Genomic DNA, 19641 nt, shown 5'->3' with positions numbered 1-19641 from the left:
CAGGGATATAACTACTATAATACTGCCTCCTATGTACAGGGATATAACTGCTATAATACTGCCTCCTATGTACAGGGATATAACTACTATAATGCTAAAACGTATCACTAAAAGTGATACAACTTTTTTTTATAGTGCACTTATATTTAGTATCTTGAAATGTGTTGTTAACAGAGTTGAGATCAGTTTTCTCTTTATTTCCCATTATCGTGTATTGAGCTTAGTCTGTCTTTTATTTAGATATTCAACCTAATGAATGCTTTTCTTTGCAACTACACCTCCCATCCTCCACAATATCTATGCATTGGAGACCAGGCTGGTAATTGCTGTTGCAGAATGTTTACTTTTTGAGCCCAAAGTAGGAGGAAAGACTCCTGAGCCAAATGAGAGAATAAAAATTCACCTTGATTCCTCATTAGTCTACAGACGGTGCAGTAAGTAGCACCGCTCCCCGCATACCAAGTGCCGCCCATTGAACTATCTGATTGCTCCGCACCACATTCATCTGCTTTTTTCCCCTGCACTTATTCCCTGGGGACAGCTTTCAATTTACAGAAAAATGAAGTTAGTTAGAGAAGTTTGCAGACATTGCTGCTCCCGGCCGCTTCTTGTTCAAGGCAGTTTTCCTTAGAAGATAAACTCTCCGCTGCTGGTCGGTCTCATTTAATAGAGGTCCAATTTCTACCCAGAAGCATTGTGTAATCGGGGCATTGTTAACCCTTTGGGCTGTTACTGCATTTTCCATCCAAACATTACTTTCAGTGACGTCACCCAGTAGTGATTGTCCAAAACTTTAAAGGGCTAGATCAGATGAATGGAATGATTAGAGATGAGCGAAGTTTTAGAAAATTCGATTTGGCTTCTACAAAGAAATTTGCTTTGTGACAAATTACTTTTTCACGAAGCACATTTTTTTGGGAAGTAATGGGTACAATGACAGGAATCTGCGATAGCGCCGCTCCCCATCATTGTGCCCCTCAGATGTAGCGAGATGGGCTGTCCATCGCCATCTTGCTTAAAGATCTGGCGCTAAATCTCTTGCGGCCCGAGATGACGTCACCACGCACAGGATCTTCAATCAAGATGCCGATGGCCGGCCTGTAGCTAGTAAATGGAGGAGGTAAGTATGATATTTTTTTTTTTGCTTCTATTTCAGGTTAAATCGATTTCCTACCACAAAGCATGAGGAAATTTGGCTTTACCGCAAATCGAATTGATCCTGAAATCGTCACAGGATTCGATTTGCTCATCTCTAGTAATGATACCCATCACTTACTGATCCGTTGCTTCTTTCTGGGGAATCAGCACTTTTAATCCATATGTAAATTAGCAGTTAAGTGCACTGAGGGCAGGGCCAAGCCACTTTTTGCACCATTGCTCATCCTTCTTCCTCTTCCAACAGCACCCTCTCCTTCTTTTTGAATGGCAGGGTCTAAGGGGTTTCATTTTGAATCAAAATTACACATTTTGTTAATTTAGCTAGAATCCCAGTCTATACTGATGAGGGGCAAGATCCCTGACGCAGATGATGGATTGCAGTGACCCAATCCTTCATTAGTGTAGGGTAAAAATGAGCAAAGTTATAGAAAATTTTATTTGGCTGCTTCACAGAATTTTCCAAAGAAATTTGCTTGGTAACGAAGCAGATTTCTTTATATAGTGGGAACAATGACATAGAGCGTCAGTTGAGCCACCCCCATTATTGAACCCCTTAGATGCCACGTTCATCACTGATTGCGGCATTACGTAGAGGCAGTCACGGCCATCTTAATTGAAGACACAGCACGAAATCTCCGGCAGTGACGTGATGATGTGGTGCGGGGATGGCATACGTCACCGCATGCAAGATTTCACAAAGTATCTTCAATCAAGATGGCTGCAACGGCCTCTTCGCGTCCAAATGAATCGAGTCTGTTTTTTTTTTTTGTTTTTTACTGCCAATTCAAAATTGATTTATTACCACAATTCACATCAAAGTCAATTTGTTTGACTTTGATTCACTCAACTCTAGTAAAAGGGCAATATTGTGGATCACTGCTAAACGGGTTAATAATACGGTTTCGCTGTTAAAGAGTTAATATTCAGGTTTACCATATTAAAATGTGCACTGTTATAAATGTTCCTGTACGGTTTTAAATACCAAAACACTATATCTAGGAAGGAAATAGTTAAATCGGGAAGTTCTTTGAGTTAGTTGACTGGAAGTGAACAGGCAACAGACAAGACCTGTTCTTTGTGCGCTTCTTCAAAGTAAGCATAAAGAAAAGCCTCATCCAGGAAAACACCATTCCTGACAGTGGAAAACCACAAGAAAGAAACTCTACTCCTAGATAGAAGGAAGCACCTGAATATTTATCCAGATACAAGGCCATGCTTGACCCAGACAGTAAGGTAAACACTCGTTTATGGCATTAGACTTCACTGCATGTGGACAGAGTTAATAGCTTCCGGCACCCGCCACATTTCTGAGACCTTCTGAATCTAGCACAGTGCAAACTGGGCTTTCCAAAGGTATATTGAGATAGATTGCACGGCCTGTGGTTATTTGAGGAACATTGAAAAGTATATTTAGAGAGAAACTCAGGGAGGACTACTACTACATCATTGCCACAGCCTTTGGGAAAAGTTTGCTCTGTGCAGCACTTGAGAAGTGTCCCTGCTACTTGCATTTCTACTGCAACTTGCAACATCTGCTCCGTAAAGAGAGACTTTTATTTATTTTAATCAAATGGGCCTGGTCATTGACTCCACCATCTCTCCACCAGCCCCTCCATAGCTGCTTTCCTGCCTTGCACATTTCTTCTCATCCACGTAACATCACACCCCACCCACCACCAGACAGGAACCCCCCAAAAGTCCAAGGTGTGCCCTGAGAGCAGAGTTTGCCCTCCACTCACTGCACACACGACCTAGGGAGCACTAGAGGGATTCGACATAGTGAAGACACCCACCATCATTGCTATGACCACCACTCCCATCCTTTCCATCACCAGTCACCAAAACTCCCCCTGTAGTCTGGCGTTCTCCAATATGGCTTGCCGTGTCATGTTACAAGGACTGTTAAATAGTCAACTGATATTGACTCATAATGGGACCCTTGCAATAATTGGCTCCAGCGAAAGGATTCTCTAGGAAATATATCTTTGCATTCAGGAGCATTGTCCTTATGTTCCATAGACAGCTAGATCCCCCCCATCCTTCCCTGAGCTAGATAGATGCAAAGTTTAAAGATAGACATTATATCTATCTATCTATCTATCTATCTATCCTATCTATCCATCCACTACTTCTATACATTCACAGGCATTATAACAAGAAGAATGATGCTGATAAGTAGCCGGGGAAATAAGACATTTCTGATTGATTTCTGTTAAAGCTAAAAAGACGAATAGAATTTGATTACATTTAAGGCTTGAGAAATAAAAGGATATCTTTCTTTGAAAGCTCCATTATCCTGGAGTTTGCTGGATTTGCAGAAAGGTGTTTAATGATCTTCTAAGTGGACGGGTCACTTACATTAAAGCGATCATCTATTTTCATCAAGGTAGATATTAGCATTAAAGATAGGCCTTTTGCATGGAAAGTTAAATCTGCTATCCACTATACAGTACAATAGCCAAAAAATAACAATTCACCATGTTAAACTGGACAGTATTAATGGTAAATAGTGCTGCCCGCCGGAGCCATGGTTCATTAGACTGTATACAAGATAATGTATAACTTATACCCGCTGTACTGCAAGTGAATTTAGACTAGAACCTTCAGAATCACAGGTGCATATCCATTAAGCAAACATGATTATAAAAACCAAGATGGCTGCACACCATTGTACATGCAAACAATAGAGCTAAGAAATGGGGGTCATTCTAAATAAAAGTGGTACAATACCGACTATAAATGAGTTAATTAAAGCTCTTAGCACACATATTTGCTCAAACATGTGTCGGGCCCATCTACCAGGCGTCAAGGTGGCTTCCGCAGATGGGTCCCTAACACTGAAGATACTGCCTTTCTTTGGACTTACTTAAGCCTACAATGTTCAGGGCAGTGTAGAGACCAGCTACAAACGTACTCTGCTCAGAAGTCCCAGGTAGATGGGCGTGTTATACCAGCTGTATATATATATATATATATATATATATATATATAATTATATACAGGAGATGCCCAGGTTATACCAGCTGTATATATATAATTATATAAAGGAGAAGCCCAGGTTATACCAGCATGGTCCATATCACTATATACAAGAATATGTATAACTTATACCAGCTGTACATATATAATTATATACAGGAGATGCCCAGGTTATACCAGCATGCTCCATATTGTTGGCAGGAATAATAATTATGAATTGTATTTGAATCCGACAGCTCTGAAAACTGCATTGATTTACTTGTCTTTTATCTGCTGATCTAGAATATGTATTATAGCCGCAAAACTTTTTCCTCTCTGAAAAACATCATATCCTCTTGTTCGTTTCTATAATATTTCTCTGTTAGATTTTCTAAATTAAGGGCAGAGTTTTTTTCTGACTTTGTCATTCTTATTGAAAGTTTACCCCTCTTCGCCGAGAAGTCCCAGAAATCCTTGTTATTATTAGTCTGGATTGTATCTGGAGGTTAAAAGGCTGTGTTAACCTTGCAGCAAATTTACATATTTGTGGTAAAATGTCAAACAGCTGAGCTATCTCTTTGGCTTTTAACATAAAAATACCCCCAAGAGATCCACTAATAAGCATATTTAGAAAGAATTGCTTCTGTTGCTAACGGCGGTGTTGTGTCAGTTAAAGCTTTGATGATGTGAGGCCAGCCTGCTGTCCACAATCCCCGCATTTCACTGGAATCATTGTAAAAAGCCGAGCATTGGTGCCAGTGATAACCTGATGTTTTCATATTTTCAGATTTCATGCTCTAGATCAGGGATAATGAACTTTGTCAGAGTAAAGGTCCAGTTACCTGAGTCTCCAATCCAGTGAAGGTCTGCGGTGAATCTAGGCAGGAAAGTTATTGTAAACTTTCTAAGCCCTTTAACCTTAAAGTCATTCACACCCTGGACTAGGCCCCCCAAAAATGAATACAGACCCCAGGACAAAACCTTTAATTCCAAACATCACATCAGACCCATAATCCTAAATCAGACCACATACTAAATCCCTAAATTACAGTAGACCTCAGACCGTACCGCTAAAACTAATACAAATTCCATATTAGACCCCGAAATCACACCCATCAAATTAGTTCTTTCCCAAGACCATAACAATAAAATTGAACCAGATCCCTAAATTAGAGGTCATATCCCTAACTTACAAGTTAGAGACCCATTAGGTAGTCATGTAACATAGAAGATAAGACTATTAACATTATGTCGAAGGTTCATCCTTATCAATGTTGACTGCTCCCTCTTTTGACGTTGACACTGTTTTGAACGTTCAATCACTTATAATAAACTGGATCATCTCAAAAGTTATTCAGAGAAAGATCTGGAGCTTGGTCACTCGGTAGGTTAGCTCATTTGGTCAAAGATCTATTTAGTTTCCTGCTTTGAACTTGCAGTGATATGTTAAAATATTGAGTAGAAATACTTTTTTGATTGAATAGTCCCTCTTGGAAGGCAGGTTCTTCTTCTGAAGTTCCAGGTGGTGCAAGGAGTCTTACAGGTAATGCTTTCTAGGAAAAAGGATGCAAATTGGCTCCCCTCTAGAAAGAAAAGAAAAGAAAAACAAACTCTCTCTATAGTGCCTCTTATAGGTATTACAAATTATGAATGACATTGTAGTATCAAGAAGAAGCGGTGTGCAAGCAACTGAGAACATGGCCGGATGTCCAAACATTAAAATGGAAATTCTGCAGCACTCCTTTATTCACCAATGTGACGTTTCAGTCCTTTTTCTGGGACTTTTTTCAAGCCACAATAGGTAGATACTCTGTAAGCCAAAGTATGGTTTATTATAAAGTTTTGAAACATGATTTGGGATATCAACCAAATCAGATGGAGGTGTCTTGTTTGGCTGTGTTATGGCAGTAAGTATGGAACGACTGTGTCAACTAACTGGATTGACTTTAGGCTAAACCTAAGGGTGTTATCCTAGCAGTCCCCTATTATTCACCCTTTAACCTCTGTACAGAGATCTCAACTTCACTGCAAGGAAACCAGTAGACCACTACCTCTTGGAGCAATCTCAGTGTGGTTGACAGCTGGCACACGAGGGTCATAGATGCGAATGTGTAGCACCTAAGGATCAGACAAACTCCTAGTTAGTGACAGGCTAAGGTCAGGGCTGGCTGAGTGTGTGCAATGGTCCGTTGTCAAAACAGTCAGCATAGGCTTGGTACAAGTAATAGGCACAGGTCAGACAGCTGCAGGTCAATATGGGTAAATAGATACAGGTCAGTACGTGAGCAGATGAAGACAACAGAACAGCACATCTTTACAAGGAGCTTGGCAAGCTGAGCTTATATACCTTTCTACTGGGGAAGGTGCCTTAAAACCCCATAGGTAGCCAGCGATCGGCTGCTGAAGTTTGGGATGAGTGTTGTCTCTTCAAAGAGTCAGAGGCAGACAGAAACCCTATGGGTGCAGGGAATGTGGTCTAACAAATCTCCATGTGTGAGAAGGAGCATATTTACCTCAGCAGCCAGGCCCGCAATGAACAGGAGGAGAGCAGGAAGCAGATCTGGGAGGCCAAGGCATGAGATTAGTGAGGTTGAACAGCGATGGTCACAAACTACCTCTCTAAGCTCTTTGTGGTCCAATGTGTGACCTATTAGAGTAGCTACCTATAGGTGGCACTTTTACTTACTGAAGGTAAGCTGATTTGCTAGTAAAACAAAATTTAGCAGTTGTTAACCATTTTTCTATTGAGTTAATAAACCATATGATAACTGCTACCAACTGCTGTGGCCACTCTGTTGCCTCCTCATGCTGCTGCTGCCACCTCCACAATATGTCACCATGCCACTCTGTGGCCTCCTCATGCTGCTGCCACCTCCACACTCTGTCGGACATTCCCTGTCAGTATAGAGTCCGCAAATATCAGAAATAAGGGTCTGGCTATGACATTACTTAATTCTCTTAGGATACGGTGGTGTCTGCCATCTGGTCCTGGCGATTTGTCTATTTTAATGCCACTGTACTTCTTCCTGAGTCAGACACTTTTAATGGGGAATTTACTTTTACATTTTGCATTTCATCTGATAGTTTATTTTTCCTCATCTGATATCTGTTAATGCATCTACAACATGGAAGACTGCTTGCATTATCAGCAGGTGAAACAGTCTACCAGATTTTTGGAAGTGATTGACGTATGACTGTTCAAGCAATTGAATACCCATGAGTAGAGATGAGCGAATTTTTCAAAAATTATTTTCGCCGGCTCGGCAATTTTTTTTTGAAAAACTTTTGTTCGATCGGAATAATATTGCGGCACATTTAGTTAAAAAAACTGCTATTTCCTGGCTGCAGAGATCCTTTATAGTGGTCTAAAACTCTGTGCCTTGCAGTAACACACATAGGGAGTCTGCTTTGGTAGTGAAATAATACTGAGAGTCAGTATGACATGCAGATGACAGGCGTCACTCTTACAATCACTACACACATCACTTATTTGGGCAGTCACAGGGCCAAAGCTGACCAACAGGTTTACGTTAGCGCCAAGAAGAAGCACACTCCTTTTACACAGTCGCCAGCTTATTCCACATAGATGTCTAGAGTGGAGAGGGTGTCAGCAGTACGTTTGTGTTGACATCACTGATTATTTTGCCCTTCCTCTGATCCGTCAGAACAAAAAAAAACTAAAAACAGATCCTGTCTGTTGAGCGTCCACCTTCACTCGGTCAGCATTTGGTTAGTAATCCATCAGTACCGCTAATGCCAAAAAAAACAAACAAGAGTGGATCCAAAACAGAGATGACACATGAATAGAATGTTTGCATGTCTTCTGTGTTTTCTACCCACTCCTGTTTTTGACTACCAAATCACAAGCCAATTCTGATTGGACCATACAGGTCTTACAGCTGCTACACAGATAGGATCCGTTGTGAGTCTCATTTTTCCTTCGTTCTGACAAATCAGAAGAAGGGTTAAATAAATTATGATGTCAGCCAGGCCAAAAGGCAAAATAGTGGCCCAGTCATAAAGTGGGGAGGGTGGGAACAGCATGAGAAGTCCACAGAGTGGCCCTATGACAGTGTGGAGGTGGCAGCAGCAGCATGAGGAGACTACAGAGTGTACCAAAGACAGAGTCTGGAGGTGGCGGGGGCATCAGGAGGCAACATAGTGGCACAATGACAGAGTGTGGAGGTGGCAGCAGCATGAGGAGGCCGCAGAGTGGCAAGGTGACATATTGTGGAGGTGGCAGCAGCATGAGGAGGCCGCAGAGTGGCAAGGTGACATATTGTGGAGGTGGCAGCAGCAGCATGAGGAGGCAACAGAGTGACAAGGTGACATATCGTGGAGGTGGCAGCAGCAGCATGAGGAGGCAACAGAGTTTCAAGGTGACATAGTGTTGAGGTAGCAGCAGCAGCATGACACAACAGAATGGCAAGGTGACATATTGTGGAAGTAGCAGCAGCATGAGGAGACCACAAAGTGGCAAGGTGACAGTGTGTAGGTGGCAGCAGCAGCATGAGGAGGCCACAGAGTGGCAAGGTGACATATTGTTGAGGTAGCAGCAGCATCATGACACCACAGAGTGGCAAGGTGACAGAGTGTGGCAATAACAGTACCCGCTGATGTTAGTGGGTTTAAGAAGGAGCACTTGGCATCAGATGTGTGGCATGAGGCGAGTGGCAGCATCAGAATAGTAGCTGAGGCAGGTAGCCAGAAGAAACCAGTCTATTTTGTCAAAGTGTTGGTGTGGCACCATGGATGATCTAGTCTGATGCATCAGGCATTGGTGGGTGGAAATCCTGGCTGATCAACGCCTGATTCATCTTGACAAAGTTCAGTCTCCCCACATTTTGGGTGTACAGGCGAGTTCTCCTTGGGGTAACTATGGCCCCCACCAGTCTAAACACCCGCTCTGATGCCACACTACTGGCTGGGCAGGACAGCTTTTCCAGGGCAAACTCGGCCAGTTGCGTCCACAAATCCAGTTTGTCTGTACAGTAGTCCAGCTGGCAGGGTGCACTCCAAGTATGCCACCACCTGCTGGATCAGGTTCTGCTCTATGTCTAGCTGCTGGTGAGTAGTTTCTTCATTAGGTGGGTGAAGAAAGCTGCTCATCACCAAGTGTAAATTCAGGCTGTTGCTGATGGAGCTGATACTGCTCCTGCCACCCCACTTCTCCCCAGAAGCCATGGCTGTGGAACATGAGCATAAAGGGCCCCCCCGGTCAGACCTGCAAGAGGATGGACAATGGCACAGATAGGCAGCGGCCAACTGACTACATAGGATGTCTCTATAGTAGTTCAGTTTGTCCTCCCTCTCAGTGGGTGTAAAATATGCCCCCATTTTGGACCGGTAGCAAGGGTCCAACAAGGTGGAGAGCCAGAAGTCCTCCCTCTGCCGAATGGTGAAAATTCGGCTGTCACTATGCAAGCAAGTAAGCATGCATCGGGCCATTTGTGCAAGTGACTCGGAGGGACTCCCTGCCTCCATCTCAACTTCATACTGCCATAGTGTGTTTGGGTCCTTTGCCTTGTCTTTCTCATTGCCCTGTAGCTCCTCTGGCTGCTCATGCTTCTCCTCTCCTGTCACCTGTATATAAAAACCACCCATTTCACCATATATTGCATGTGCTCCAATGTCCTCCTCCTCCTCCAGTTTAGCCCCCACAGGGCTCATGTGGCCGTGAGATGTAGGCGCCTTGTCTCCAGTCCCCTGACCAGCCAGATTTACCATCATCTGTTCCAGGACATGAAGCAGTGAAATGACGTTGTTCATTCGGTAGTCCTGGCAACTGACAAATAATGTGGCTTCCTCATAGGGCCTGAGCAAATGGCAGGTGTGATGCATTAGCTGCCACTGGCTGACATCAAATTTGCACAGGGGAGTACTCCTTTTCACTTTGATCATCAAGAAATCGTTGATGGCCTTTCTCTGTTCGTATAGTCTGTACAACATATGGAGGGTGGAATTCCAATGGGTGGAAACGTCGTATATCAGCCTATGGTGGGGAACGCCGTTCTGCCGCTGCAGATCAAGAAGGGTGTGCTTTGCGGTGTACGAGTGGCTGAAGTGCATGCAAAGTTTCCTGGCCATTTTTGGGATGTTTTGCAGATGGTTAGAAGACTTCAGGAAACGCTTGACAACCTGACAACAGTTCTGATTTTTAGTTGTCACGAGAAAGCCAGGATTCTATTTCTTGATGAAGGACACGGAGCAGTTCCTCCCCTGTGTGACTCAGTTTGCCGAGGCAAACCAGGTGCAGAACAGCGTGAGAGTGGGGTCGCACATGGCTTGCATACACTACATGCCTCCAACATAATTCTTCGATTTCTACATAAAAATTATGTATTTGCTGTAAATCGCGAGAGGGGAGACATTAACTTCACAAGAGATACAGATCAGCATAGTTCAGCCACCTCTATTTGCTTCCTGCTGTTTACTGCTCCTGAATTAAAATAAGGGCAACCAGCTTCAGCTTCCTCTGATGTGAATGCCTAAGGAGTCCTTTTGTTATGGCTTTGCACAGGGAGCAAGAATGTTACGCACAATTCTGATGGAACTCCTGATCTTAAGAAACTGGACTTGGACTCCAAAGCAGAGGCTTTCCTGTCATGTCTTGTGTGCTGTGGAGATCAAATGCAGACGGAGCAGATAAAAACACATGAATATTTTCAACTTACGGAAGCTGCTTGATTTAGTTGTGAATAGGTGGTAAAGGCAAAGTCTGCTGGTGTGTTGTCATCAGCGTCTTCATTACAGCAGGACCCGCGATGACGGTCCATACAGCAAAAGCAGGTCTGCAATCACCCATCAATTTTCCCCCCAAAAAGACTGTTTTACATAAAAAATGTCACCACTACATAATTTGGTCCATACAGCAAAAGGTGGTCTACAATCACCCATCAATTCTCCCGAAAAAAACATGTTTGAAATAGAAAATTTCCCTAATGAAAGAATAATGGCATTTGGTTCATACATAAGAAAGCCTACAATCAAGCGTCAATTTTCCCCCATAAAAAAATTTCACTACTACGTAATTCAGTCCATACAGCAAAAGGAGTTGTACAATCGCCCATCAATTTTATGAAAAAAAAAACATTTTTGAAATAGAAAATTTCACCAATGAACGGATAATGGAATTCGGTTCATACACAAGAAATTTGGTTCATTCCCAATAAAGCTTTTTTCACATAAAAAATTTCACCACTACGTAATTCAGTCTATACCGCAAAAAGGGCTTTACCACATATAACTGCACCGCTGAACGGCAAATAGGCCCTTATTTTTTTCCACTTTTACACTACACAAGGCTTTTCAACATATAAGTGCAACGCTGAATGGCAAATATATTTTTATTTTGCCACTAATACACACAAGATAGGGCTTTAGAACATATAACTGCACCGCTGAACGGCAATTAGGCCCTCATTTTTTTCCACTTTTATACTACACAAAAGGCTTTTTAACATACAAGTGCAACGCTGAACGGCGAATATATTTTTATTTTGTCACTAATACATAGCAAAGAGGGCTTAAGACATTTTTAACTGCAACGCTGACCGACAAATATATTTTACTTATGCCACTAATACACAACAAAAAGGGCTGAAATTTTAGCACTTCACCACACAAAGATTAATAAGCCCTTTTTTCCCACTAATACAAGCCCAAAATGCTTTAGAACATATAACTGCACCGCACAAGGGCAAATAAGACGTATAAATATTTCCTTGTAATAAACCCTGTTAATGGCTGTATCAAATAGAACTTGCACCCCAATAACAAGAATGGTTTGCTGGAACTACAGAGCTGTATAATGGCAATTTGGGTCCCCAGTCAGTGCAGCAAGGTGTAATAGGATTGTTCCAATTACCCAGGCTGTAACCTCCCCTACTGAACCCTGTTCTACATAAACGCTGTGGAATGATTCCTCCCTATCCTTTCCCTACACCTTGAATAATTTTTCCCTGCACTTGTAAATCGTTTTTATTTTAGCACAACTAAGTCTTTTCTAGCACTGTCCCTAGCGCCTGATGACGTCTCTCCCTGCACTAAGTACACTGGAAAATGGCAGAATCTAAGATGACCTCACACTTGCAGCATCCATTTTAGGAAAAAATTTGATTCGTTACAACGAAGAGCGAGGAAATTCGGCTTCGATGTGAATCAAATTTTTCCTGAAATTCGGATCGAATTCCACTTCGTCAGCTTCGATTCGCTCATCTCTACCAATGAGTCAATGTACAAGCAAGTGTAGATGTTTCCAGATGCACCAATGATGATAAGCTCCTGTGCCTGTCACTTTCCACAGAGAGATTCCTTTAAAGCCTTAACTAAATCTATTCTCGTTTTGTATAGCTGCTGGTACAATGGCGCTTTATTCTGGGAAGCTGAGGGAGCTCAAGGTTAGTTTTACATTTGTAAATACATTATAAGGCATATAGAAACACAATGCTAAACAAGGTCAGGTGAGGGCATCTCGGTTGACTCTGAAGTATCAGCACAGATGGTTGGAACATCAGATATGGGCACAGTCACTTTACTGATAACCAACGCACAATTAGACAGCAATTCAGCAGCTGCACACGTTGTTCCCTTTGCTGTAGTGCTCTGGGACTGGGTACAAAACACACACAGAATAACTTTTTATTTTTTGACATCTTATCAATTTGATGCAGCAGTTCAAGCTCTTCAAGTAGACTGCGCAGGAGTCCCTGGTGGAAATGTACATTGTGCGGTGTATAGTAATGTGAGCCGTCTTCATGTTTCTTCCCGTCGCTCTTTTAGAGTTCATTTCAGATGAAGCAAATTGTAGAAATTTACACTTCTTTGTTGCCTTTAGAAAGAAAAAGACAGATAAACAGACAAGAGGGAGGAAAAAATATTCTTCACCAAAATCTAATTCTTTCTGAGAAAAGACACACAAGGATGAGGCGTAAAGTGAGCCAACCAGGTTCTAATACAAGATCCATACCAGGGCCCATAAATACATGTGCCCTTCAAACACCAAGGCCCAGGTGCAACTGCGACCCCTACACCACCTATAGCAGCCCCTATTGCCACATTACTCCTACAGACCTCCATACCTTCTTTCCGTCTGTCTCTCCACCCCTTCCTTCTCTCCCTCCCTTCTTTCCTCTCTTAGGTATCTCCCTCCCTTCCTTTTCTCTCTCTACAGCTCTCCAGTCCTTCTATCTCTCCCTCATTCCCTTTCTTATTTATCTCTCTTATTCCCTTGTCTTCCTTCTTAATTTCTCTCCCTTCCTTCCTTCCTCCCTCCTTCCCTCATTTCCTTCCTTCTTTCTTTCACTCCCTCTCTTCCGTTCTTTTTCCTCCCCTTTTTTCTTCTTCTTCATTTGTCTTTTTTATTCGTTATTTTTTAAATATTTTTTACTAATCTTTCTTTCTTTCCTTCTTCCTTTCCTAATGTTTTTTCCTCATGCTGCCTCCTTTGTTCTGTCTTCTGTTTCGTTAACTTCCATCTTACTTCTTCTATCTTTTTTTCATCTTTGTTCTAGTCGTCTTTCCTCTTGCTTCTTCTTTAATTGACCTTCTACTTCATCCATTCTTCCTCTTCCTATTTTCTTCTCTTCTTTTCTCCTCTTTCTTCTTTTACCTTTCATATAATTCCTTTTTTTTCGATCTTTCTACGTTCTAGACAATTGAACATTTTTCCTACACCTTGGCTTACAAAAAGTAATTTCCAGATTCAGACTGGCCATTCAGGGATCCATTAGAACCTCTAGAGGTCTCAGGTTCTCTGCCACAATTTTTGGCTCCAAAGGTCTGACAGAAGACAACTCTATTTGCTGATTTGCAGCCAATTGCTGCCTGTTGGGGACCTTCCTTACAGTCCACTCATGTTGTGTCAGTGCAATGCTATCAACAGATTCTAATGTGGAGATGAAAAGTGGGCATGTTCTGTGCAGGATATAAGCCCTAAAGATATTCGAACACACATTGTGAATCATCATGAAATATGACAAATCACAAAACTCAGCGCTGCTACATGTACATATATTTGCAGTATAATATCCCCCATGTTGACCGGGTCTAGGAAAAAGGTTGTAGTTGCCTCTCCGGCTGAATTTCTATTGCTGCTTTATTGTTGCCCCCTCCTCTCTCTGCGGGGTTAATGTTTCCAGTTTGGAAGCATAAAAGAAAGGTTATCATTTGGCAAGAAGTAAAAGGGCATCCCGGATCATCGCCTTCACTTAACTAACCTTTAAGAACGCAATTAACATTTAAAGAAAATAAAGTTTTTAGGAATGTTATAAAATAATTGCAAAAATTGTAATGGTTTGTGTTTCTGTAAGAGTTCCTTAATGCAGCAGAGTGCTGACCGTCAGCAGATTACAAAGTGCTCTCTGTTCGTAAAACATCCAGAATTATCCAGGTTCAAAAGCAAAACTGCAGAACCGAGGCTCGACCATCCGTAATCTATACCGCCACCAGATAAATAGATATCAGATAGATAGATAACTGTAGCATGCATTCTGAAAAGTGTGGTGTGCATTTGTATTCAGCCCCCTGTACTCAGATACCTCTAAATAACATCCAGTGTGACCATATGCCTTCAGAAGTCACCTAATTAGTAAATAGATTCCACCTGTGTGTAATGTATTCTCAGGATAACTACAGCTGTTCTGTGAAGGCCTCAGAGGTTTGCTAGTGATTAAACAGCATGATGAAAGCCAAGGAACACACCAGACAGGTCAGGGATAAAGTTGTAGAGAAGTGTAAAGCAGGGTTAGGTTATAAAAAAAATTCCAAGCTCTAAACATCTCAAGGAGCACTGTTTAATCCATCATCCCAAAATAGAAGGAGTATGGCACAACTGAAAACCTAGAGACAGAGTGAGCGTGGATTCTTGAAAAGAACAAGAAAGCTCTTTACTTTAAAGACATTGACATACGAGATTTCTCTCCTGCATCAAACCGGAGCACAAGTCGCATACTACGTCAGTCCAATGTCAATCTAGTGACGTCAGTTTAGCGTTCAGCCGGCACCCCAGACTACCAGGTCACGTGGGACGCCACGTCTTGACCGAGTACACCACGCGGGACGCTGCGAGGGTACGGCAACCTGGAAAATCAACGCTGTGAAGATCCAGCCAGGAAGGGTGAGCTGAAACATCGCAAGCGACAAGAGATTGTAAGTACGGGAGCATAGTCTCCAACTTGCCATATACCTCTGCTTATCCTGCTAAGTACGGGAGCATAGTCTCCAACTTGCCATATACCTCTGCTTATCTAGCATATTGGACAAAGAGACATTAATATTATCAGCGCTCCAATAGGACTGGGCCATAGGGCTGATATTGACTATACTATTGCTCCAACGTTATAGGCCTTAGTCCTACACCTCTGTGGAAAGAACTCTCACTGGGATAAATATTGCTATCAAACTGTTGGCATTTTCTTAGATTGGTGTTAGAACTAGTGAAGTCTTGCACATTTTGTTTTATGTATGTTTTAATGATTTTAAGGGTATGTTCTTAAAATATTATTAAACCTCTGTACTTTATCCAGTGATCCCGTTTGAGTGTGCCCCCTCATTTCTCTATTTTTTCCACTATCTATTCTGGGTCCTGAGGGTAGGACCTGAGGGTGAGCACCTACCCATACGCAACGGGGGTGAGCCGCTGTACGTCATACGTTTTTTCTACAACTGCAAACCTACCAAGAATGGCAGTCCACCTAGACTTCCAGCCCAGGCAAGTACAGCACTAATTAGAGAAGCAGCCAAAAGGAACATGGTCACTCTGGAAGAAACTGCAGTAATTCACAGCTCAGGTGGAAGAATCTGTCCACAGGACAGCTTTTAGTTGTGTACTCCACAAATCTGGTCTTTATGGAACAGTGGCAAGAAGTCCTGGTTGCCACAAGCCATGTAGGGGACGCAGCAAACATATGAAAGAAGGTGATATGGGCAGATGAGACCAAAAATGAACTTTTTGGCCTAAATGCAAAACATTATGTGTGGTGGAAAACTTAAACTGCACATCATCCTGAACATGCCATTCCCACCGTGAAACATGGTGGTGGCAGCATCGTGCTGTGGGGAGGCTTTTCTTCAGCAGGAACAGGGAAGCTGGTCAGAGATGATGGGAAGATGGATGGAGCTAAATACAGGACAATCCTGGAGGTAAACCTGGTGAAGGCTGCAAAAGACTTGAGACTGGGGCGGAGGTTCACCTTTCAGCAGGTCTACGACCCTAAACATCTAGCCAGAGCTACAATGGAATGGTTTAGAAATAAGCATATTCATGTGTTAGAATGGCCCAGTCACAGTCCAGACCTAAATCTCATTGAGAATCTGGGGCAAGACTTGCTGTTCACAGACGCTCTCCATCCAATCTGACAGAGCGCGAGCAATTCTGCAAAGAAGAATGGGCAAAAATGTCAGCCTCTAGATGTGCAAAGCTGGTAGAGACCTACCCCAAAAGACATGCAGCTTTAATTGCAACAAAAAGTGGTCCTACAAAGGGGGGCTGAATACAAATATACTTGTGTTTTTATTTATTAAAAAAATAATAATTTCACTTCACACATACTTGCTACGTCATGTCGGTCTCTCAGAAAAAAATGTGTAAAGGGTCAAGGTACTGTAGATATGAAAGAGATAGATAAATAGACCAGGCGCCTGACCTCACGGCATTGGATGGGCTGACTAAGCTATTTCAGATCACAACACATCATGTGAAAAATTGTCCTATGTCAATAGTAAATCATTCTGTGTATGCGTTAATCCATTACATGAACATAGCGTGGAAATATCCGGCATCGTCTGATTGTTCTAAGGGGGGGGGGGGGGGGGGGGATTACAATGTTTTCATCTGCCGGTATGAAAGCTTATTTTCAAGTAATAATGTACAAGTGACACCAACCATACATCTAATATCTATCTATCTATCTATCTATCTTATCTGTTTGTGCAACGGGCGGCCTTCCCCCAGGGCCCTCTATATATAACGCAACCCAGGTGTAGGAAATGCTGATTGGTATGTTGCGGCCTAAAATGTCTCTTTATGTGTGTCATGGAGTTCCTACCTAGATACTGTGGGACCCCAGGCTTTGGCTCTGTAGCAATAAATAGGGGGAATAATTGAGGGATTTAAAGAAATATCTTGAGTCCAGACCTTGAGATAAAGTTCAATAGCAGCTTCACTTGAATAAATGTTTCTACAAAACAGTTTACAGGCTTTGTCTTGGTTCAAGAAGGCTTTAGCATTAAACTAGCAGGCAAACTTAACTCTGCTATATCTCTGTTGCTCTCTGACTCTGCTGTAATGACAGGCTGGCTGTATAACTCAGTTCCTTCTGTATGCTGCACTTCACTTTGTAGTCTTACTCTAGGTTATGCCAGGGAACTCTCCTCCTGGCTCCTGAGGCTTCAAGCTTTGGCCTCTATGGCCAGCAGAGCTTAGGGTGCTCTGGCAGTCGTCAGCAGAGACGTGCCCCTGCACACCCTTCCCCTGCTTAGGGAAGACTAGACTGACTCTAACTGATCCCCACCCTTCCTACAGGAACTAGGACTAGCCCACTTCTCTCCAGACGGGGGTTAGAATGGAATGGAAAGCTCTATTCTACCTAAGTACATCTCTGCTGTGTTTGCTGCCACCTGCTGGTGAGCCAGGCACATTACATGAACATAACATTTGCAAACAGATTAGGAATGCACAGTGTATAGGACCTGGAAAACAATACATACGATGACGTTTTATTAGCCCATTAGAGATAGTAGCAGGGTGCAGTAGTGGTAACACCACGCTGGGGTGTTCTATCTGTCTGTCTATCTATCTATCTATCTATCTATCTCAAATCTATATATTTATCTATCTGTCTATCTCCTATCTATCTATCTATCTATCTATCTATTTACTCTCTATCTCATATCTATCTATATTTATCTATCTATCTCATATCTATCTATCTATCTATCTATCTATCCATCTGTCTATCTATATTATATCTATGTATCTCACATTTTATCTGTGTATATTTTTGTTGTGGTAATGTGAACAGTGCTGGAAGGTGTGTATGTCCCACTCGGGTACCTCAGATGGGTGAGACAACTAAAATCCAGAGAGTGGCAGTGGTCTCAGCAAAGCATAATTTGCTGAGACAGTTTTGTTTATTAATTCTGGGCTGGATTTTAAATGGATTGGCGGGTAGGCTTGGCAGTGGGATCTGCCAATCCACACCCTTCCGGCACGGGTATTCCCTTCTACCTGAAGTGATCGCAGGTGAGGCCTGCTATAATGAGGCCAGCATAAAGCGCCTTCCAGTATGTCAGTCTGGGGAGTGTTTTGTGAAGCAGAGTCCTGGTGAGGCCCTGTGAAAGTGGTCTCAGCCGCGTTGGCCGAGGGGCCACGAGGCTAGGCGATAGCCTGAAGTTTTGAGGACCCAGCGACTCCTGCTAGAGCGACGGTTGCATGGCCAGAGTCGGGAGGACTACTGGCCACACTCCCCCATAAAGGTATTGGACTTGAGACAGTGGGTGTCTACTGTGCTCTGTACAGCCAGGAGACTGTGAAACATTGGCTGGAAAAGCCGCATCGGTTCACAGGGTGTAAATTGTACCTTATAGGTGAGTCAGGGACTTTAATGTATTAGTTAGAGCCTGGACGGGCGAGTGTTTATTGTTTTGTTGTTCTGCTTTTGCTGGTGTGCCACAATAAATGCACTGTTCCGACGTTAAACCTGGTGTCTTGAAGCCGGATCTGTTAGGATGATCCCCTGAAACAAAGCTACCCCTTACACTATCTATCTATCTATCTATCTATCTATCTATCTATCTATCTATCATTGTCTTTCTATCTGGTGAAATTGTTTGAACCAAGGTATCACATTAACACAATTCTCTCTGGTTCTTCTGTTTGAGTAAAATAACTTTACGGAACAGTAAAGTCTTAAAGGCTCCGCTCCTAGTTCTATCATTAAGTTGTTCTTTCCTTTGAAATGGCTGATAACGGGTGCAGTCGATTGTGCTGATTGACTCACACAGCCTGTAGGTGAAATGCCCCTTTAAATTAACTCTGTGTAACCTCTGCATCCCTGTGTTTTCCAGAACTTGATAAAGAATCTTCCGGAGCAGAAGGAGCTGAGTTCACTGTCACAGCTGAAGAGCGAGTACGATGATCTGTGCGAGCCGGAGCAATTTGGCATAGTGGTATGTACCAAAACAGAGCAATAATTCAGCCTGGTCTCGTCATCTGTCAGACGGAATAAAAAGAAAGACATTTCAATTGTGTATTGATTTTCCCATTATAGTAACTACTTACATCGGCGTGTGTGAATACTGGCCCAGTGCCTCCTGGTGACATTATTTATCAGCGAGCGGCCGGGTCCAAAGCAGCCGAGATCATTGTGAGCCAGGAAAACAAAAAATAATAATAATAATAATAATAAACAATGTATTTATCCGCTCCGAGGACCGGCGGCGGGTGCGCCTGCCTCACCGGAGAGCGCGTTCATTTCAGAGAATGAAAGGAATCAAGACATGGAAACGGTCGGCTTCCGGAACCTG

At 42.7% G+C, this 19641-nt stretch overlaps 1 protein-coding gene across 4 annotated transcripts in view; it reads left to right on the top strand.

The window, feature by feature from the left end:
• Nucleotides 1–19641, top strand: part of DIAPH2 (diaphanous related formin 2) — a 1273340-nt gene that overhangs the window by 589067 nt on the left and 664632 nt on the right. For all 4 annotated transcript variants that reach the window (XM_044268818.1, XM_044268816.1, XM_044268815.1 and 1 more), the window contains one exon: nucleotides 19183–19284. In XM_044268818.1, the coding sequence (XP_044124753.1) occupies nucleotides 19183–19284 (102 nt within the window). The remainder of the gene's footprint in view (nucleotides 1–19182; nucleotides 19285–19641) is intronic.

The sequence above is a fragment of the Bufo gargarizans genome, chromosome 9 (assembly GCF_014858855.1).
Source record: "Bufo gargarizans isolate SCDJY-AF-19 chromosome 9, ASM1485885v1, whole genome shotgun sequence".
In the NCBI taxonomy this organism is placed as follows: Eukaryota; Metazoa; Chordata; class Amphibia; order Anura; family Bufonidae; genus Bufo; species Bufo gargarizans.
The sequence above is the reverse complement of the archived record's forward strand: the minus strand, read 5'-3'. Positions and strand labels throughout refer to the sequence as shown.